The 23993-nt window shown below is 35.0% G+C and overlaps 1 protein-coding gene across 5 annotated transcripts in view; it reads right to left on the reverse strand.

Annotated features, from left to right (window-relative positions):
- Positions 1 to 1321: 1321 nt before the first annotated feature.
- baiap2a (BAR/IMD domain containing adaptor protein 2a) overlaps positions 1322 to 23993 on the reverse strand; it is a 259055-nt gene continuing 236383 nt past the window's right edge. For 2 of the 5 annotated variants that reach the window (XM_056454140.1, XM_056454135.1), the window contains 7 exons: positions 22573 to 22815; positions 20381 to 20594; positions 20075 to 20276; positions 18877 to 18945; positions 15176 to 15329; positions 12596 to 12633; positions 1322 to 3297 (listed from right to left, as the gene is read on the reverse strand). In XM_056454140.1, the coding sequence (XP_056310115.1) occupies positions 3228 to 3297; positions 12596 to 12633; positions 15176 to 15329; positions 18877 to 18945; positions 20075 to 20276; positions 20381 to 20594; positions 22573 to 22815 (990 nt within the window). In that variant the 3' untranslated portion in view covers positions 1322 to 3227. Of the gene's footprint in view, positions 12245 to 12595; positions 12634 to 15175; positions 15330 to 18876; positions 18946 to 20074; positions 20277 to 20380; positions 20595 to 22572; positions 22816 to 23993 lie in introns of all 5 variants that reach the window. The other 3 variants (XM_056454138.1, XM_056454137.1, XM_056454136.1) reach the window with 3 other exon arrangements.

Consider the following 23993-nt stretch of genomic DNA (forward strand, 5'->3'; position numbering starts at 1 on the left):
GTTGTTAAAACTATTATGTTAGGAGATGTGTTGATTAAATCTTTCTGTTAAACAAATTAGGAAAAAATATACAAGGGGCTTATAATTCTTCAACTGCACATATAAATGAAATGAAACTATAGTGGGCTCCAAAAGTCAAAGATCACTGATAGAAATGTGGTAAGATTCCAGAAACAAGTAATATTGCTTTCTGCACCAAACGTGACAAAAACATTTAACGATCATGGATTTATTTACATCCCATTGCTGGGATTTAATACATTAAACCTCTTTAACATTATTAAAAGGACATATGCTAATGTCCAATTCACACGGGTCATCAACGTCAGCGCTCCCCATTCACTTTGAATGGGTGATGTCAAGAGCTGTCAAACAGAATTTTGGATCCATCGGCTCGCTGCAGAAGATGGGAATATCTCAACTTTTCAAACACCAACAGAAATCGTCAGCCAATCAGATCAATCCATGCAAATACTCCAGCTCAGACAGTAGTCAATTGCAGTCTTATTTTATTGGCTGAGGCTGAGATGACAATCGTGTCAGCTTCAAACATGACCTGCGTCAAGCACTGACGCTGAAGCCCCATGTGAATTAGGAGAAAAGAGTGACTATTGTTGACGCAGTTCTGACTCATTTTCAAAACAGCTAATTATTTTCATTTCAAGATTTGAGGTGAACTATTGGCCGATGCTTTCAGTGGTATGGTGATAAATGTGATGTAAAATGGTGTTCAAACTCATATTGGTAGCATTTAATACAAAAAAAGCCCATAATCAGTACCTGAGGAGATAATTGTCATTGTCATTTATGCTGTTGCCTTGCTGCAATGTCACAGAAAGCATTTCTGAAATTGAAATTTTACCTATTGCCGACCACGAATGGTTTGGACAAAATGCCAACATCAAATTAAATAAAATTCATTTAAACAGAAAGCATAGATGCAAGTATCTGCTTCAATGTTTCAAAACACCAGTGTGTCAAAATATTGGTGTTCATAAAACATTCAATTAATTGTCGTTCAGTGTCACACATACTGTATGTTTATGTAAAATGAACACCTATTATAACCTGTGCTAAATAATTATGACAAAAATAGTACATTTTATAATATTTTAAATGCTTAAAATATTTCTGATGAATGGGTAAATACAGGATGTTTATTATTTAAAACAACAACTACTTGTATTTTGAGGCTCCACTGAGATCCTGACATACTATAGGCCAATAAAAATTTTATTCTTCTAAATATGCCTGAATGTCATGTAAATCCTGCATGGCACAACATATATAATCATTATTCTTTGCTTAAAAAGACAGGAAATACAAAAGACAACAAACTATTTATTACTTAAATTGTTAGCAAAAATAATAACAGGACACATTCTATACAGGAAGAAAATAATAAATCTATTACAATTTTATTGTTTTGACATTCAAAAATCCCTTTTGTATTTGAACCATTAACAATATGTAATAATTTCAATTTTAATTTAGTTTAAACATAATATGAATATCTATGTGTCGTCACATTTGGTAAATGATCTGTTGTTGAATACCATTTTCACTAGTATTCACGAAATAGCAAATGGTTACAAACGATCAGCAAGTAACAGTAACATATTGTTGACTTTCTTGTAACAAACTCCAATAATTTTTATTTTACTGCAAATGCAGTGTTGAAAAAATTATCCCATAATACAGCATGATTTGACCCAAAAAAGTGACTTGATCTTTAGTTGAAACACAAAAATACACATCAGATCTCCTGTGAGTTCTGTCATTTGGACTCTACTGTGTGTTAGTGATCATATAGTTTTTTTTTTTACATTTCCTTTTTTATTTCAGAAAAGACAAGAATGTGCACATACATTTGCAGTTCTCCATAAATAAGAATAAACAGAAAAGCCAAAAAACAAAAACATTATATAAAATGGGTTTTTGAAGCTCGCTCCCTCAAAGAATCACACAACATTCCCACCATCATCCTCACACAATCCATAAAAGGCGCCCTATTATAAAACATGCAATCCATATCAGCGTCTAAACTACCTGATTTTTGTATGTCCTGTAACAAAGTCATTTCAGATACACAAACACAAAGATGACTGCTCCCAAACAATTCAGTCCTTAAAGCAGAAAACAAAACCAACGATATATGTACACAATTGGCCATTTTAATATGCTCACTATTATTCAGCAAATCTACTGTTCATATTTAATAAGCAGTATTGCTCAGATTGCGAAAAGCAAAAGCAGCAAGTGACAAATAAACCCATTTAATATCTATAACAGTCATTAAAATTTCTAAAATTAAAGCAAACAATAAAATCAAATGATAGTAAAAAAAATAAAAGAAGAAACAAAATATCACATAAAAGCAATCCCTTTACTTACACCAGTGAAGATGCGGATATTCAAAGCACAAAACAACAGGAAAAGGCACAGATCCTGCGTCAGTGCTGTTCGCATGACTATATATTGCATCTATACTGTACAGACTCTGTGTAAACAGAGAATAAGCTATAACTTGAGCAAAGCACAGCGGTCAGTTAAATACAGAGCGACCACAGTATCAAAAACCCTTGCGAAAAGAGGCTTCATCGGCAGAAAACCGACACACAAAAAGAAAGGCTTCCCTATAGAACTGCATTCAAAGAGTTTATATGCAAAAGTCTCTAAATGCCATCTGAAATCAGCATTTTTCTCAGCCTCCTGTGTGTTGGTCAGGAAATTCACTTTTATGGAAAATAACAGGTTCTTTTGTTTCTATTTAAAGTGAAAAAACAAACATAGAAGTCTCAGAAAAATTATATTTTTTTCTTAGAAGGAGATTTCAGACAGCACTTAGAGGCTTTTACTTACAAACTGTTTACATATAGAAATAACATCTTGGAAAATACTTACTCTTACATTTTCACATTCGTTCTGAATAAAGGATCTCATATTAAACAATCACACATACTTTTTTCCAAATACCTCCCATCAAGATCATTATCATCATTAGTTCGGTTGAGAACAAAAACAAAAAAAAATCTGAACTATGTGAATTGGTGGTTACAAATACCGATAATCATGTAGCTACAGAATTATCTAATCCTTTTTTTTTATTTCAAGACACGACAAGCTCCGTGCCCTTGGGTAAATGCATGTGCTCTGCTTCCTTGCAATGACACAGACAGAACAGAAGAGGGCGACAAAGCGCACAGGCCACAGCGCAGCCGGCCGCTCTAGTAGTAGAGAGGAGCGGAGCGGTCGTCCATGAGGCTCGGCCTGAGGTAGAGCTCCAGGGCACGGTCACTAGATGGGAGAGGAGGTGGAAGAACAAACACGGTCAGTATGCCCTAAATGCAGGCTTTGCTGGTGACCCACTGAAAATAAGCAACTTACAACTCTACTGCACTCTGAGTTGAGGAGTCATACTGTGGTTCAATTTGACATGTACTTATGAACAGGAGTCTATGAAGGGTGTTTGGAGCAAAGGCATGCAAATGGAAAACAAGACACTGTTACTTCTGTCAGCATTGAAAGAAGCATGCAAGAGTTAGATTCGGGTGGTTACCTCCAGCGCCAACACCATTTCCTGGCAACCTATGACCTCTCGGGTTGGTATGTACTACAGCTCTCTCACACACACACAAACACACATTAGGGCTGGGCGATATGACAAAAATCCCATATCGCAATATAAGTCATCTGATATACTGATCCCGATATATATATACACATTATGTTGACGTTCCACCACAAGATGACGACAGTGACAGCATAACAAGTCCTTAAGTAAGGAAAAACAGCATTTTTTCAGCGTAAATTTCAAACAACTGCTAAACAAATCATTATAGCACAGCTAAGTGACATTCTAAGTTGATCTCGCTCTCTTTTGTATTTTGTAGTGCTGTATTTATACCATAGTAATCTGGTAGTGTTTGCTTTGCTTTGGCTTTTTTGTGGTTAATTATTGTGAAATCCAGATTGCAACAGAGAATTACCAGGAAATCTCTGTAGACTGACGGCATTTCATACTGTTTAGCCTTATAATCTTACAATGCGAGCAAAAATCACCTGTTTTGTCATAACTTTAGACAGTACGCTAGAGAATCATTCAAATACAAGTTCTAAAGTGAGGTTTGTGAATTAGCAACGATTTCTGCCGTTCTGACGCTCAGTTGCAGTTGGCAGAAAAAGTAGTTCCTCATACAAAATTATTTTTGAGACTCTACATATTTGATTTACTTTATATACATGATTATGCCGAACTGTTGTATGAATGTAACATCAAACTCGTAGCAGTGCAATATGGCTACATATGGGCTCTGCATGGACACTAAGGCACTTAGTCTGTAGCCTCGAGCCAACGCACGGTTTCCAGTAGTGTTGATATACAGCCATATTGTACTGCTACGAATGTGATATTGCTCTTATATGCGATCAATATAATATCATTTACGATACATACATACATTCAACAGAGAACTATTTCTATATATTCAATCAATTAATAATTTATATTTAATGTAAAGGACTTTTTCTTTGTTTACATTTGACAGTTTACTTTCAGTGTAATGTATAATATAAAATATAACATCTATGCATATTGTGGGGAAAATAAATACATTTTTATTACTTTTGTGTCTTTATTTTTTATTAGAAACAAAATAGACTTACAACAGATTAATCAATCTTTTTCCTTTGTATGATACCATATATTAACCAAACATACTTATTTCTTACAGTGTTGCATATTTCTTAGAAAGAACTGCTGACAAGAGGGAAATAGCAGAATAATAATAAATATAGTGCAGGAGGTCTTGCTCCAGACTTCTGTCTAACAAGAAGTCTAGACATGTCACACGGAGCTGGATGCTTGTAGAAGTTGTAAAATATATTGAAGATGCACTTAACTGTTCAGTTATGGTATGCAGAGAAGGGTTGCAGAAAGAGGAAGTATGTTTGGGTGCAACAGCCAAAGGATTGCAGAATGACTGATAAGTGACATTACACCAAAACTGCACCTGATAATATCAGTTGTGTATATATTTTGGAGTCAGGGAAATGTAAGTTAGTTGCGAACCTCCTGAAAGTAATTCTTGTATTGAACTGGGGTAACTTAACCCAGAGCTCTGTTCTCAAATTATTCATTTGTATCTAATAAAATACTAATAACCCTCACCTGAACTTTTTTATTAAAAATGCATGGAATTGAAATAGATATTACAACAATATAAAAAATAACAATAAACTAATATAAATATATCCCTGTAATGACATGCAATATAGCACTCATACAAATTATGAAAAAAGTATTTTGTGACACCATATAGAGCGTAATATAAAACCATAGACTTTTTATTTTGTCCATACAATATATATGGCCATATTGCACAGCCCTAAAACACACATACACACACGCACACACAAAGCCAAGAACCAACCGGAGAGGCAGGTGGCGGCATGAGACAAAACTGTCGCCCAGTTTAAGCCGAGAAGCGAATGAGAATCAGAAACCAAAAAGAAAACAAAAGAAAAATAATAATAAAAAAGCCATGACTGGTTTTGGCTGAGCAGCGATGGAGGCAGGTGACTTACGGAGGTCCTGTAACACTCAGAACCGGGACAATTCAGGACCCAAACTGGAAGGTAAAGAGAGTCCAGGGGTTTGTACCTGAGACCGAGGCTATGCATGGCTACATTTCCACCGCATTCACATGACTTGTTAGTGTTGCGTACGATGGCCGTACTGTAGGTTACTGGCGCTTTTGGCGACTGGTCATGGATGACGTCACAGTTCGTAGATGAGCAAATAACTGACTTCTAGAGAATGACATGGGTTTAAAATATAGTGCAAACAAAATGAAAGGTCTGCCCATAGCAGTTTGCTTTGGAGGTTCGATTAGTAAAGAGAGATGTGTATGAAGAACGATGAACTCTTGAAGAGCACATTTAAATATCAAATCCCTTCACAGTTATTCAACTAAAAAAGCATGCTTGGAAAACTACACGTCTTATATAGATCAGATCTTAAGAACTAAAATACAATAGAAGAAACCAAGGCGAGCAGGCAAGCACAGCCACAGAAACACAGACAGGTCACAGATTCATACAGACGCAACGTTATGATGCACAAACACACAAACTGTATACGCTAGGACTGTGTGCTCTTCAGGTTCATGAAATGTTGGTCAATAGTTGCTTTCAAAGAAAGGCAACTTTAGTTTAATTGTGGATAAACTCATCTTGCTGGTACAGCATGTGGGTGCAAGTGAGAAAGTCAAAGAACTGAATGATTACTTTATTTAACAAATGGCCTGAAATAGTTTAAGCTACTTGTTTTGGTTTGTTAAAAGAACACCACACTTTTGTGGAGGGAAATAGGCTCGTATTTTCAATAGAGTTTAACAGTTGAGATTTACCATTTTTAAAATCCATTCACATGATCTCCATGTCTAGTAAGAGCATGTTTAGCTTAGCTTAGCATAAACCATTGAATCAGATTAGACCATTAGCATCTCCCTCAAAAATGATTTCAATAACTTTACTATCATATATCATATCTTCTATATGTATATTGTGTATAAAGAGCCATGGAAGAGAAATGAAAGGTTGCTATTTTCTAGGTTAATATCAATAGGAATTATATTCTTATTTAGTTATATTCTTATATTCAGAGTAACAAACAAGAAACTTTGCTGCCGTGCCATGGCTGTAGCAGGTGCAATGATATTACATACAGCCTAAAAATCTTGTTTTGTCAATATAAGCGACGTGAACACTTAGTCTTTGTACACAGTAACTACAGAATAGTCAAGTTTTAAATAGGAAAATTATCAAAACCTATTTTTTGGGCAAGATGTTAATGGTCTAATTCAATTCAATCATCTATGCTAAGCTAAACTAATCTGAGCTAAAAGTGCTCCTGTCAGACCTGAATATTGGCTGAATAGATTTAATAATGGCAAAACTCAACTATTTAACTCTAGGAGAGTTGTAAAACGGGCCTATTTTTAAGTGGGATGTTCCTTTTTAATAAATATCCTGTATAAAATTAAAAATAATAAATATATAGAAATAATTTAGAAAATAAACTCTTTAAAAAATTACAATAATGGTCTTTTCTGCCGAGTTGTACTGTGGGTGCAGCTTTCAATGAAGTGCAAATTGAAAGATGACAAATTAAAAATCATCAAAAGCTCATTTGAACAAATGTTTTATTAATATATAGATATTTATTTATTCTTTTATTCGTAAAAAGTCACCATACATTCAAGGTCAATGTTCACTATGTTCCTCCTCAGCATGCATAATGTGATTGTTACACCGATTTCTTGTGCATTTTTCCTAGTTTGTCTATTTCCCAAGGAAAAAACTAAGAAAAGAAAAAAGAAAAGAAAAGAAGAAACAAAAAGAACAGCAACACAGCGAGGACCACACCACAGCTCCAGAGGATCTGTCAGTCATCATCCTAAAACTGCATGGAAACATACTACAATGGGAATGTTTTTAAGAGACATGGGCTGGTGGCGCTTCGATATGGACTCAGAATAGGCTAAAATGAATATTTCGGCCAATGTGATGCATGAATGTGTAACCTACTGTAATTAATATTCACTAAATAAAACAAACATATCATAATAAACTCTCACTACACTGACTCAAGGGCATGTACTTGTTAATCAAATGAATGGTTACACTTTATTTTAAGGTACAATTCTTGCTATTAACAAACCATTAACTAAGACTTTTAGCTCAATAAAATACTAATGTAGGGCTGCACAATAAATCGTTTCAACATCGATATCGCAATATGTGCATTCGCAATAGTCACATCGCAGCATCTGCAATGTGGAGTTGGAATTATTGTTGATCAGCAATGAAGAATGTACAGTGTTTACATTACATTTAATTATTCAATAATAGGAGCAGGACAAAATAGCGATATGCATGAGGTATATATTGCAGATGTTTTTTTTCTTGTGATATATGATCATGATCTATCATTATCGGGGGGAAAATATCATGATAATATCGTATTGTATTACTGTACCTGAATACCTGACTACTTATTTCACTTTTATCTTGTATATTCTTAGAATTTTCTTTGATTCACTCATCTACAAGATTATTCCAATCAAAGTTACTTATTTTATTCCAGATAGATCTATTCAAGTCATCTGCTGAAATTATATTCATATCGCAATACAAATCGCAGCAAAATAAAATATCACAATATCAGATATTTCCAATATTGTGCAGCCCGATACCAATGTGTTGCTTATTAATAGTTAGTAAAGTAGTAGTTGGGTTTAGGTATTGAGTAGGACTAGGGGGTGTAGAATAACATACTTTATAAGTACTAATAAAGCATCCAATATCTTAATAATGAGCAGATAATACGCCACTAATCAATAGTGGGAATTGGTACTAAAAGTAAAGTGTTAGCAAATAATAAAACACTTATCTTGATTAAGGCCCAGTCACACAAGAACATTAGGAATATTTGGTCCACACTAGCAAATGTTGAGAATCTATTATGCCAAGCACATGTGCAGCATTTTAAAGTAATTAAAGTAGATGTACATGACCTACTGCTGCTGTGCGCTTTGTAATTGGGGACAAATAGAAAAATAGGTTTAGTTATTCATTCATTTTTCCAAGTCATGAGGAGAATTCAAGTTATATCGGGGTCAAATTGTGCTGTTCTTGCTTATTTACAAGGCTCTAACCAGTTGTTGACCTCAACATGCTATTTTTAAACACACCTAAGAGTGAATCAAGTTGGTGTATTTATTTATTTTTATTTTTTAAAGAGAAAAGAGAAAACATCGATACTAATGCTGAATAGTTAAGGTAATTTTATGTATTAGAAACTGCATAGTGCACCTTGTAAGTCTGAAATCATTAGCCTAAACTGCTTAATGGCTAATTCTGCCTCTTTGGCAGTATGCAGGGAAAGAGACTAAAACCTGTTATGGCTAAAATGTGCTTTAAGTGTCCAAGTTAGCATTTCAGGCTGTCCAATGGTAAATGATACAGACATTTTCGTCTTTGCCATAGTTCAAAATGTGCCAAAATCTCTAACTTAACATGGCCTTCTTCCTCTTAAATGGGAATCGAGGGGTGAACTAGATGGTAATTCAAATTCCAAAGTCCAAAAAGATTATAAAAATAAATCTCATAATAAAAGGACATTTCTGGAATAACAATGGAATCTCTATCATTCCTAATCATCATTTATTTTGAAGGTACAACAAATTGTTGCTCTTTATATTTGATTTAATTATGATGGTCTATCTGTGTTTTTGAATCAAAGCTGAAAGTGACTCTAACTATGTAGTGTTTCACTATATTGTATATTGTATCTAAAACTGTGCTGTTGTCTCATATTAAGAATAATATTTAAAACTATATCCTTTAAAACTATATCCATTAATGGTACAAATGTCTCTTCTTTGTTTACAAGCCTTAAAGCTCATTTTTTTATTCCACTGTTTTCTGCTGCTATTTTACATCAGATTCTCGTCAAATGCTAAAACAGGTACAATTAAGTCCTAACTCCACTTCTAAATGACAAGTACATAAATGTTTCTTCACTTGAGTTAAAAGAACAACAGTAAACTGTGATTAAGCGCAATGTGAATATCTCTAAGATTTTTTTGACACAGCTCGTTTTGTGAATAAAGTCACACATTTGTGAATCACAGTCGAAATATTGATTTTAATACTATTCTGATCCCATATTTTAAGGTGTCTGAGGCAGGATAATGGGATTTTTTGGAGGGGGGAGTGGGAAAAGGTTTCTGCTCCGAGCACTTTTCTTTCATGCATGTAGGGTGATGGACGTGTGCCAGTCAGGTGAACAGCACCGTCCCACCCGAGTGTTTGAAGCTCATGCGACCTTCACTTTACTTTGGAAGGTCGGCTCTCATTTGGCACTTGTTTATTGAGTGAAAATAGTGATTTTCCTTCCAATTGTTACAATTGCGTCTGCAAATATGAGGAAAATCTAAGCTGCTGCTGCTGTTTGTTAGTGGCACAAAGCGACACAGCCTCTGGACCAGAGGAGCACCAGGTAATACATGAGGGATTCACAAAACGGAAAGGCTCACACAGAGAGAAAGTATACTCTGCACAACTAAACCACAGATAAGAATAAAAAAACAGAACATTCCTCATTTTGGCATGAGGCTCCCATCACATCTGCTTAGAAAAACACACACACACTCAGCAAGAGCTTCGGAATGAGGAGATGCTGCTCCAAAAGACCAAATTTGCTTCTCTTTTGGCACTTTTACATGAGATGTCATCTTTTTTTTAAAAAACAACCACATAGCAGAACTTGTGCTCATGCATGAAAGACGGGAAGTGGTAAGCAGTCTCTTTGGAGTCCACAGCGATGTCATAGCGGCGTCACTACAGGCGAATCAGAGTCCGTAAAGCAGCGAGGCGAGCAGTTGGACTGCGTTCGGGTCGTTCTTCTCAGAGTTCCCCCCCGACCCACCACACGCGACCGCCACTATCGCCCCAGCAAGACGCAGGGAGGAAGAGAGGACAGAAAGGAGGGATGAGACTGGCCCCTTCCATTGGAGGAGGAGTGTGTGGAGGCAGAGCTTAAGGGGGGAGGGGCTAAGGGAAGAAGGGGCGTGGCCCCTGTGCTATCCGGATCTGTGTCTGATAGTCTGTCTGTGTTCACACTGTCGAAATCAATTTGCCATCGGAACTGTGAAACAAAGAGAGAAGGAAGCTTGCCAGGTCGGACACATTCAGAGAGAAATGAAGAAAAGACAAGACAGCCACAAATGGGCGGGGATGAAGGTGGGAAGGGGCAGGGCTTACACTTCAACCTGTCAAACTACAAATGACTGACAACATATTGACTGGGAATTCATATTGGCTAAAAGGTCAGGTCCAGTTCAATCTTAAAGTTACTTCATCTTCCAAAAATATATAGCTAAATTAAACTTGCAATATTTTGACTTAATTTTTTCAGATCTTGTTTACAGTAAAGTGCTTACAATGTCATTTAGACAATGTCAATGTCATTTTAAAAATATATGACCGTGAAACATTATACATTAAAGAGATAATTCACCCACTTTAGCTGGTCAGTAGCATGTTGAGAGTCATATCCAGGCTCATGATGATATACTGAGAATGTTATGAAGCAAAACGATAGGTCAGTGCAAGAGACTGAACATTTTTAAAGCATTATTACTGTTTGTTTAATCCACAGGCAAATAGTCCAGAGTGACATCCAGTTTGCAACCAAATCATCCTTTTCAACCAGTTTTCTAAACTAAACTGAACTGGCTGAAACTTTTTGTGGCACAAATTTACTCAGAACTCACTTTAGGATGCAAGAAAGACTCAAAACGTGCCAACATGCCATCGTGCATGTATAATGATGCAGTTTTTTTTTCTAATTCATTCATTCATGATGAGCTGGTAATAAGTTCATGTATGAACTTATTACTTGAATTAAGGGGCTAAATAAAACATGTAAATAATTTCTCAAGGTTTATGTGAAAAGGTAAGTTGAAGAACATTTCCATGTTTCATCCCACTATTGGGTGTAACTTTAGTATTGTGTGATTATCATTGTATGATTAGGTAAAAATCTGTCATTTTAAACCAAAAACATATTGGCAGAAAAGAATCATCCTCTTTTCCTGAGGTTGTGGATTAATAATGTTAAAAATAATGTTCAATTTCTTGCACAGACCAAAGGTTTGCATCATAATATATCATCACAAGCCACGGGTACAGTATTAATTTGAGTATTTTTAACCCAAAAAGTGTCAAAGTGTAATATACATGTTAAACTAAAGGCAAAGTTCATCTACTGAGCATCGTGGTTGGCCTGGGTTTTAAAGAAATTTTCAGATTAATAGACATAAATACTGTATAACTAGTTTACACACTTTAAACCGCAGTCCTTTGTTTTTATATGTTAAAACAAAGTAATATTTATTCAACCTTAAGTATAAAAAATTTTTATATAAAAAAGTATAAATTAACTTTGAATGAAGCTCCACAATTCTAATTTCAAACCTTTCTAATAAACACATATTTATTGTAAATGCATTACTACACACTGCACTTTTTTTTTAACTGAGGGATGATATAAAACTGTATCCTGCTGCCTCTAGGCCTACAGTTTTGAACCTGAATCATTTATTGTATGGATTCATCTAGAGGCTCCTACAGATGATGGGCCGAGGGCACACAGATGAACAGCTCTGATCCTGACCTTAATGGATTACACACACATATATACAGAGATGATACAGTGAGGTCAACAAGAATGCATCCCACAGTCCAACAGCTCATTCACTCCACTCACGAGAACACACAGACACACAACCTTCTCTTGTCAATCCATTTACAATTCTCTGATAAAACAGGCTTGGTCTCCCAACAAATATCAGCACTACATTGCACATTTAGCATAAGCAAGCAAGAGCTAAAAAGGGAAATAAACATAAATATTTACTACTATTGACTAACAGAGGTATAATTTAGCAGTACAGGTTTTTTTTTGGTGTTTTGGATAAATTCATAAGATTCATTGTCATTTCCGTTCATTAAGAGCCGATCTTACCTTGTGGCAAACTGACTGTCATAATCCTCTAGCGCTGGCTGGAATTCGTAAAAACAACATTTCAGAGCGGTTTAGCAGCTTATTACCAGATTAGAAAGAACATAACCAAGGCTGCATCAACACGGTGTATTAAAGGGACAGTTCAGACACACACACAAAAAAGAAGTCTTTCATCATTTACTCACTTATATTTTGCTCCAAATGGAGGGATTTGCTTTTCATGTTTCAATTATATTTACTTAGAGTGAAGGCATAATGCTAACAGGAGCTGTGCAGCTCTAAAATGAGCAACGTGCCCCATAAAAAACTAATTCTGAAGTGATAAAATAGCTCCGCATGTCATTTTTATTGCTTTATTTTTACTGTGTTTCGAAAATGTCAATGAAATGAGAATCTAATCCCAGGATGTGGAAAACTTGCTTGTGATGGCATGAAATGTCCACTGAGGGGCACTAAAAGTGTGTTCAGCTTTATTCAGAACTGATAAACGTATTATTATTACACAGTTTGTTGTATGTATTTCGTGCTAATACATGTGTATTATGTTGTACGTATTATCAAAAATAAATAAATAAATAAATGTTTGGTGAGTACTAGTAATGACTAGGCCCACACAGAATTTGCATGCACAGAAATCCGCAGATTTTCAGCCCATCATTGTCTATTTATTCAGTTGAGTGTAAATGTAAATTTATATTTATTCAGTTTTTAAATTAATTTCAGTTATATTACTGACTAATATGAAACTGTTCATATGATTTACTTACAATAGTTAGTAAAGTAATAATTTCTGTCTTTTAGTAAATATACGGTACATGTATTGTATGAGATTAGCTTTGTTTACCAAATAAGTGGATCTAATTGGATTTGCATTGTAAAGTATTATTTTTATTTTCCATTAAGTTTTTAGTTAAGATAAACCCAAAATCATTCCGCATAAATCTGCAGATTTTTAACAATATTCCGCGCAGAAATAGCAAACAATGTCCGCAGATTCTGTCTGGCCCTAGTAATGACCTATGGGTTTACAAACCAGGCAAGAGATATGAATGAGTTATAAAAAAAAAACTGTTGATATTTAAACTAATAAATCCAAATATGTTAATGTTTCTAAAGATTAATAAGCAGACATTATTATAAAAGAAACAAACTAATAAGTATAAACCCCACATAAATAATTATATAAATGATAAATGTCCAAATTAAGCAATATATAATGAAATATGATTAAAACAAACAAATACAAATACAAATAATTTAGCTGAAAATGAACGATCGACAATTAAAATACATAAAAATACAGCAATATACAAAACATGCAAAAATATCACTTGACAAACAAAATATTTTTCAAACACTATTTTTTATATAATATTATTTAATATTATTATGTTTTATTATTATTATATTTTATTTATATGATTTTTTGTTTAGAAAATTCATTATTTATAATTTAGATTAATTATATAATTTAAAACAAACATAGTATGACATTAATGTTCCACAGTATAAATTGGGCCTTTACAATGTAAAAATGCTGGGTTCTACACAATTCCTTCATGTATGTTGTTGCAACACAAATCAATTAAGTAAACTTAATTGTTTTGATTTGATTTATTTTCGAACAGGAATATCATACTTGCATGATTCTTTAACAAAAGTGGAGTTCATGTAAGTAGATTGAACATAAAACAGTTAAGTTGTCCCAAAAAGTTATGTAGATTCAGATTTTTTTTGAGTGTATAAAAGAAACTGTAAGAGCTGCCTATAGCTACTGATCTGGGTGGGTTTTTCTCAACTGAGCACTATCTGAGCAGATCTATCAATTTAAAATGCTCTAAAATGCTCATTTGCATCCTAATCTAATGAAGCAAACAGGCAGTTTAAGCTTGTTTTCACAAATCTATGAACTGTTAAAGACCTTTTTCATTTGTTCATTCATTCGTTCATTCATTCATTCATTCATGCATTCATTCATGAAAATATCAAATGTAATAAAGCATTTTGATTATCAATCTATGTCCTTGTAATTCTAACGTTTGTGAAAACAAAATTCAAGCGGTTTAACACGAGTATGCATGTTGAAATATTAACATATTCAATGTGTCAAACTAAATGTGACAATAATACACATATGAATGAGATTTAACAGGCTCTGAATAAGCTCCACAAATTATATGAATCACTTCCCTGCTGTTTTTTTATTTTACGGTACACTACAGTATTTGCCCGTGCTTTCACCGCACAGCAAAGTAAAGCTCTGATATTCCCATAACAGCTTTTATGCCTAGCAGAACCATCATTTCAAACATTATTAGTGTGAGTCAATGATGACAGAACTTTTCATTTCGAAGCGAACTCTCCGTTAAATAGGAAAATCATGCGTTTTCAGAAAGAGCCGCACCAGCAGATCGAGTCAGTAAGCTGCTACAGCACAGATTACAGAAGAGCTGACATATAGATTATGCTTTGAGCAGAGTTAAAAGAGAATAAAAGTCCTAAGAAAGGAGACATCAATGAGAGATACCGGTCTAATGCTAGTTTGTGTGTGCTTGTATATATGTGTGTGTTTGTGTGTACCTGTGCAAAGCCTGCCATGCTGTAGGGACGCTGTCGGCTCTGTGTAAGGCTCTGTGCCAACAGTCGGGCAGTCAAACCATAGTCAGGCATGGGCAAGGACATGTCCTCCCGCTCCAGCAGGTTTCCTGTGCTGCTGCTCTTCCCATGGTGAAGACTACAGGACGAAGGTCAGTCAGTCAGTCATTTTTACACCCTGCCATTAACATGTGCTTCACATCCCGATAGCTTTTCACTCAATTGCTTTTACACATTTATTCTAATGCATCTGATCATATTTATCATATATTATGATGATGAACATACACAGTATTGATATCAACATACGGTACATAATAATTACTTATTATTTTAACTTTTAAGGATATTCACATTGTATTTGCAGCAGTGTTCATAACAATGGCAACTGCTTTATTGGATAGCATTATGGTTCAAACATTCGCAATTTTGCTTAGTAAAGGGGTCCTATTATGCAAAAGTCACTTTCATAAGGGGTTTCAGCATAGGTTATGTGGCAACAATGTGTAACTATAGACAGCCTCTAATGGTAAAAATGTATAAGTTCTATTCTTTTGATAATCACACTTGATAAAAAAGTCTGCAGAGACTCTTTGATTGACATTCTCCTTTTGTACATGTTATCAGAGGGGGAAAGCCCTCCCCATTATTGACGATCTCTCCCTTATTATCATAAACAGCCCTGAGTGGGAAGCAGATGTCCACCATATAGGCATAGGCTGGTAGGTTTCGGACGGTATGAAAACCTTGGTTAAATGTATCACGGTTTCATGGTATCACGGTATTGTGATTACATCTCTTTTTAAATCTCTGGGTAAAAACAAAATCTTTTTCCACTTTGAACACAATGTATTTTATTTTAGGAAACATTTATAATATTTTGGATCAGTAAACAGGTCAGGGTAAATAATTAAAATAAATCATTGACCTCTGTTATCTTTATTAGTTTCAAATACACAAACCTTAGATATACCTTAGCAAGGGTATAAAAGAAAAAAATGTTGCTGTTTTAAAACATTGACTTTTCTAAACCACGCTAAACCTTTAAACCGTTAACGTCCCATGCCTAGACCACCATTAGACTTTTTATGCCATTTCTGTTGAAAATAATGTCAGTGACTAAGAGGATTATAAATGTGGAGTTTTAGGATTCATAAACGAAAACCATAGACTTCATAGACTCTTCTGAGCCACTTCTTTTGACATTTTCAGTTTTTCAAAGAGATAATGATACGTTAGTCTGGTTTTGAATCTGCTGCTATGCCGATGCATGTGTTTCTAGCTCCACCCTCTTTTAAAAAGAGCGCAGGAGCTCAATCTCATATAAATTTAAAGAGTCACCAAAATTTGGATCAAATCCTAAAAGAGGCAGTTTCAAATTTAAAAATAGTTTTGTTGTGGAAAATTTTGAGCACAAACATCATATATATATATATATATATATATATATATATATATATATATATATATATATATATATATATATATATATATAAATAAATAAATAAAACTGACTTATATGACTTATAACTGTATAGACAAAAATTGGGGTTGACTGTTAAAAAGGGTTACTTTAAAATAATAAAGTGGCCTAATAAACTAGTTTTGATGATTTATAAATTATTTAATGGAAATAAATAATATAAAAGCTGAAAAATTTGAAAGTTTCATCTATTAGCCATTTTAAGTTATCTGTACTTAAAAGTTAATTCAATAAAGAGACTACACATTTGGTCAACTCAATTAATCGAGTTGTCGATTTTCCATGAATCAAACGAACTGAGGGAATCACTTTCCTCAAATCATTTGAGAAGTCTCAGCTTATTAGGGTTTACAGAGTACACACTATAGGGACATCAGATAATATTTTACATCTTGTAAAAAATTCTGTGCATTTATATTATATATATATATATATATATATATATATATATATATATATATATATATATATATATATATATATATATATATATATATATATATATATATATATATATATATATGATAATACTGTGAAATAAGGCTCCGATAATTACCTTTAGTTCATTTACATGATAATACTGTGAAATAAGGCTCCGATAATTAACTTTAGTTCATTTACATGCAACTAAACTCATAATGAAAACTATGAAAGCTTTAGTCTTATCTTTGAATAAATAGGATTACTTAAATATTAGTTAAAAATCATATTAAAAGTCATAATATGATTACAAGTCAAAATGATTTTAATAAATTATCACCTTGGAATTATAAGGTTCTATTTGCGTTCTGACTGATTTTGAGATATTGAGCTTCAAAGTTTTTTTGCATTTAATTTACCAAAAAGTATGTGTGCAATATTTGGTTTTTAAATAAAGTCTTAAAATGTAAACAACTTGTAAATGTAAATAACTCAATTTTGACAAAAAATGTCAGATAGAACCTTATAATTCTAAGTTGGCAAAATGACTAATAATAGACTTTTATAAAAGTTGTTATTATACAAGTATAGTAGCCTTTTTTGCAGCATTGTCCCATGAATTGTATTCTGGTTTCTACAAACGTATTAAGCAGTAGAACAGAATTCAGTTCTGATAATACTAAAAAAAAAAAAAAAAAATATATATATATATATATATATATATATATATATATATATATATATATATATATATATATATATATATATATATATATAATGAACTTGTTACATTAGAATCATTTCAGATTAAAGACTGGAGTAATTATCCTGAAAATTCAGCTTTGACATTACATGTCTAAATTGCATATAATAAAACAAAAATGTGCTTAAATTGTAATAACACTTCACAATTGCAGTGTTTTTAATTCATTTTGATCATAATTGCAGCCATGTTGTACATAAGAGATTTCTTTAAAACATGTTTTGAATCATTGCAAACTTTTGAATAGTAGTGTGTTAAACGTAAGGTTGTGTTAATGATTTTGTGATCATGGAAATACTTATTTATAGTAATTTTAGTAATGAATGTTTCCTTTCTTTTTGAACAGTAGTAAAGGATGTTAGTAATTAAAAGTGAAGAACAGGAAGAAAGGATGCCCCCACGAAAATCAACCATGATTTTACTCAAACAAAAAGTTGATTTTAGTTAAACTGAAGTAACTACAAACAAAGCATGGCTTTGCTAAAGTAACAATAGTTTAACCATGGCATTTGTATTTAAGCTGTGGTTATACAAATGGTAATCATTGCACACAAAAAAAAACATGGTTAATTTTTGCATGGGTGTAAAATTCTTTGAGCAGAAAAATGAGCCAAACAATATTTCAACCACATTCCAGTGAAACAATTTCATTAATAATCAAAGACTGATGATTAAATTAAGAAATTTAAACAAAGTGCAAAAACACAATATCTGTTGTCCATCAAATCATCAAAAAAGAAGAAAGAGCCCAAACCTGCAGCCTACTGATCAGTCAAAAGAGATAGGATAGAATTTTCCTTTCAGTGTAACCTTATTACATATTCCACGACAAAAATGGATTTGCATTAGCAAAATGCATTCCATATAACTTCCAAATTTAGTAAACAGCAGTATGACCAGTAGATCATTGGTTTATTTATATGTGGCTTTTGTACTACAGTACATACGATCATGATCTGTTCGTCAAAAACACAAAGCCAGAAACTTTATAGATAAGGACAGAAGCATAAATACACTTACTTGACTCTTAACTTCTCACCATCACTGTCAGGCAGCACTCGGGTGTAAGAAAAAGGAAACCAGCCACGCCTGGGGAAAAAAGAGAGAGAGATTCTCTTTACAAATCCCACATTCATGAAAGTGGACTCCATGAACAATATAGGACATTTTTAATATCCTTAATATAAATAGTTTATTGATGAAGTTATCTTCCTGAACAGCAGAGAAATTAAACTGAAAGTCTTGTTCAGCTAAAGTAATCAAGACTCTAGTAATCAAATTTATCTCCGCTAAATATCGCTGTCTAATGAGACTCACTATCTGCATATTAACCGTAAGTCATTGTTTATTGCCAAATATTTAAATATATGCAAATATGTAGTATAAGGTAGGGAAACATATCTCGTGGGAGATACACTCGCTGTTAAGCTTTAATTTATTTATTTTTGGTGAGGTTCTCATTTCCATGGTAACAGTGACATTGGCGAATCCAAGTAGGCTGTTTCTCTGGGATTATAGGCAGTGTGATTCTTCACAATGAACTCTGCATTTAAACATGTTATTCTTAATAACCCATCATGACACATAGTGCAGAAGCACTTACAGAGGAGCATTTATTGCTCAATAGTTGCACTTTCAAAACTCACGAGACCTCATTTGGCTGTCAGCCTGTTTCCATCAAAAAACTGTTACTTTAGATGTTTTATTTTTTCTTGAAATTTCTAAGAACAAATTAAGACATAAACTTAAGACATTAGTGCTATGTTTGATAATACTAGACACAGCATTATTGGACAGCTTCCAAAATATATTTTTAGCATTATTAGGAATGCACTGACATGGTTCAAATCATATTTATCTGACAATTATCAATCTGTTGCAGTAAATGAAGACGTTCAACCTCATGTCCAATATGGAGTACTCCAATACTTCAATACTCTGACCATTGCTTTTCTGGCTAGCTATCACTGTTAAGACTAACAAAATAATTGTGATGCTGCTATGACAAAGTTTTTATTGTAAAAAAAGATATACAAATAAAGGTGACTTGACAGAGATATCCTGTTTATTTTCCTAAGGACATATCCCTGAGATGAAAAATACAAAACCGCCAAGAAATCTTTGTGATGTCACCAAATAGGTAAAATATTTTTGAAATTCTAAATTGTAATACTGTTTTCATTTAGGGCTGTTGTTAATGTACATATTGAGTGCTTACATCTTGTTTTTCTCATTCTCTCCATAGTGCCAGCCGTCCCGAGCCTCTGGCACCAGAAGGGTGATGATGTCGCCCTCGGTGAAGCTGAGGAGGGTGCTGTTGTCGCCTGCGGCGTGGGAGAAAATGGCCTGTACGCGAGAGCGTCCGTTCTTCTCCAGACCAGCCGCCATAGAACTTGACCTGGGCAAAGTTCGTGTCTCTCCTAGAAATTGAAATAGCAATATGAGTGCAATTTGTTGAAATCACTGTATAAAAAGTCATTTTTGCATAAAGTTGGATGGCTAAGCTAAAGGTTTGTTGTCTTACCCACAGTGGTCTTGTTTTTAGCAGGCTGAGGCCTGCGGACAGGCAGGGTGTTGGAATAGACGTCGCTGACCTGTCTCTGGGGCTGGCTCTGTGTTTGAGATGGATTTTGTGGGGAAGGTGGTCTTCCCTGAGACACTCCGTCTGTCCAGTAATCATCTCCATGGACCCCCGTTGTCCCATTAACCAGAGACATGCCATCAGGACCCATTAGCCTCTGCAAGAACACAGATAACCAAATAAGCATTTACAGATACTAGCGTGAAAACAATTTTTAACATTTTTTAAATATTGTATTTGACATTTTCCAGTTTGGCTGAGGTGTTTTTATTTTGAGAGAGAACATACATTTGTTTTGGCAGTGATTTAAATAGAATCACTTTAACAATAAGTTAGTAAATCCTGAGGACAAGGCATTCTTCTACAGCTTCAAGGTCCAGTTCCTATGCTTTGTGTCCACCAAAAGAGGGATCATAGGCACTCTTATTGGTCTGTGGCTACACAGCTCCATGACACAACAGAGTGCAATGCACTGTGTTGTGACACATTTCCTTCCATAACATCATTAACATTTTGTGTGATTAGTGCCACATTAGATCTTCAGACCAGATGGGACAGCTATCGTTGCCCTTGTGAATAGATGAGCCTTGGGCAGCCAACAACCTGTTGTCAGTTGGGGGGTTGTCCCTCTTTGGACAAAACCGTCTGTACTGTTGTACAATTCTGTACTTTGTACTGTTGATGAATTCTCACCACTGCTGACCAGGTGAAAACCCCAATGCTTTGCTGTTTCAGAGATACGCATACACAGTTGTCCTACCATAACTATTTAACCCTTGTCAAAGTTGTTTAGATCTTTATTACAGATCATTTTAATGGCCTCTAAAGGCTTAAACACCAAGCCAATGCCAAACAATCAACACATCCTGGTGTCTGGTCTCATCAGAATTAAAAAGCTACACATAAACCCATCAAACAGATGGCAACCAACTAAAACGAGAGAGCCCATTCTCTACCTGAATGAAGGAATGTGTCTTTCCACACCACAATAGTCATGTTCTCAATCCACAAATAGAAACCAGAAGATGAAATGAAACAGACAAGAATAAGGCAAATGTTTACAATATTAACCCAACAACAGGTGGCATGTAGAACACACCAAACACAAATAGCCAGGCAGATGCTGACTGACAGCCCAAAGCAGTCCAATGGCCAAATGTAGACCGTCCCAACCCTAACATGTTGATTATGAGAGCATTTACTATGGAGCAAATAATTGCTTATGATTGAGTGATCAATATTCTGAGGTGTACAATTATTTTCAGCAAACTCCATGGCTAAAGTAGTTCCAGGCAGGTTTTGACAGCATTGTTCCATATCACTACATGGAACGATTTCAGACGTTTTAAAGCCTACAAAAGTCAAATATCAAATCAAAACAAAACAGAAAAAATAACTAGTCCTACAGACAAACACCTGACAAATGAAATGCAACATCTGAACAATGGTTTTAGGTGTGGTATAAGTGGAACAATTGATTTACTACAGTTGAATCACTACAAAATAATGTACACAACTTGGATTAAGAATTTAATGGCCCATCATCAGTTATTCCTTACTGGTTGTTTACTTACACCCTAATTTACTGTAATTCGTGGCCTTTTTAAAGAGATGATCAATAATATTCACTTCATCTCTGACAGGCCATACTGCTTTAGTGCATCAGTGTATCAGCTTTATATTGGCCATCGGCCTCCAAGCTGTCTAAGATATTGACACTGACCATCAAAAAGATTGATATTGGTCTATCACTACCAGACACACACAAGTCTGGGTTTTAAACTAGCAGATGAGGCCACAGACTCCTAAACAAGCTCTGTGATGTATGAGTATCACTCGAGCAGCAACAGCAGCATCGATAAAGTGATAGCAAATTACGAGTGTAGAGGCTCAGTTGTTTTGAGTATTAAAATTGTGCGAGAGTTCTGTTCTAGCGAGGGGCCACTCAACCAAAGCACTGCCTGAAGGATTGAGTTTTAAAGAGGTTGAATCATCCTACGCTCAGCCAACGCTGCAGTATGCAAATGAACGGTTTTCACATCAGGACATAAGAAGCTACAACTGCAATTTTGTACATTCTGAACAACAGTTAGTCATTTGTGTTGTGAAACAGGTGGCTAATGTTCTTTACTAACCCCCTGGCCCAGGCCACCTCCCATGAAGGCAGCTAGTTCGGGGGGCACGGGCAGCGGTTGTGCTCCAGGAATGGGATCAGAGATGACCAGGTTGCCCTTGGATGAGTGCAGAGGGCTGGAGAGGAGGGTGCTCGATCCAGAGGTCATCTGCTGGGTGAGCATCATGGCCCTGTCCGGCAGCTTGTTGGGGTCTGAACAGGCCTGCTGCCACACCGGGATCTTTTGGGTTAACAAGTCCTTACCCTGCAAATAAAAAAAGAGAGACAATTTAGGATGGCATTGGAAAAGCTTGTCCATATATGGTGTACTAAAATGCATCTGAATGACTGAATAAAACAGAGGTGCCTCTGCTGCAGTAACACCACTACACTTGCTCTTCACAAAAATATTGCCATGGAAACCACAGTTTAGTCCAATACACCACAGATACTACAGTTACTACTTTAAAATCGTGACTACTGTAGATGTACTCTTTCAGAAGAAAATCTGACTGGCTCCCTTGAGGTTTCATTTTTGTTGCGAAGGTGTTATCAGTAGGTTGTTAAGAGTAACCCGAGTGGTTGCTTCTGTGTTTTGAGATTTTTTGTAATCTATTGCTAGGATGTTCTGTCAAGTTTTTAGGGTGTTTCTAGGTGTCTTTTAGGGCTTGAAAGTTGAAATGCCGAAAATCCTCATTGGAATTTAATGCCAATCTGCCAATCATGTCTTTCTTACTAAGGCCCTGTTTACACTAATACGTTTAAGTTTTTAAAATGGCGTTTTAGAATGAAAATGATCCGCGTCCACACTAGCGTTTCTGAACAACTCTGCGTATACATTAAACCGCTGAAAACGCACATCACGGGACCACACACACACTCTGGCATGCACCACAGCGTGCTTTGAGCACATCTACCCATATGAGAGCTGTGTACATTGGACTGTTCATCAAGGATCTACTGCGGGATATAATCTCACTATATTTGTTAAACGTGATATTTAATTCATCTTGTTGTCTTTATCTAATGACATATTCCCTGACTTTGGTCTTTTGAATCTATTACTTGTTCTCAGGTAACGTGTTTTGGCTGAGCGCAAGGATAAGTTAGGTTAATATATTAATTAATGTAACCGCAGACACTGATTCTGCACATTTGACTGATTGCTTGCCTTTATTTCCTATATTATGGCGACATAGTGTCGCAGTAGGTAGTACTGTCGCCTCACAGCAAGAAGGGAGCTGGTTCGAGCCTTGGCTGGGTCAGTTGGTGTTTCTGTGTGGAGTTTGCATGTTCTCCCTGCGTTCGTGTGGGTTTCCTCCGGGTGCTCCGGTTTCCCCCACAGTCCAAAGACATGCGGTACAGATTAATTGGGAAGGCTAAGATGTCCGTAGTGTACGAGTGTGAGTGAGAGTGTATGAATGTTTCCCAGAGATGGGTTGT

Source organism: Danio aesculapii, chromosome 3 (genome assembly GCF_903798145.1).
Source record: "Danio aesculapii chromosome 3, fDanAes4.1, whole genome shotgun sequence".
Taxonomy (NCBI): Eukaryota; Metazoa; Chordata; class Actinopteri; order Cypriniformes; family Danionidae; genus Danio; species Danio aesculapii.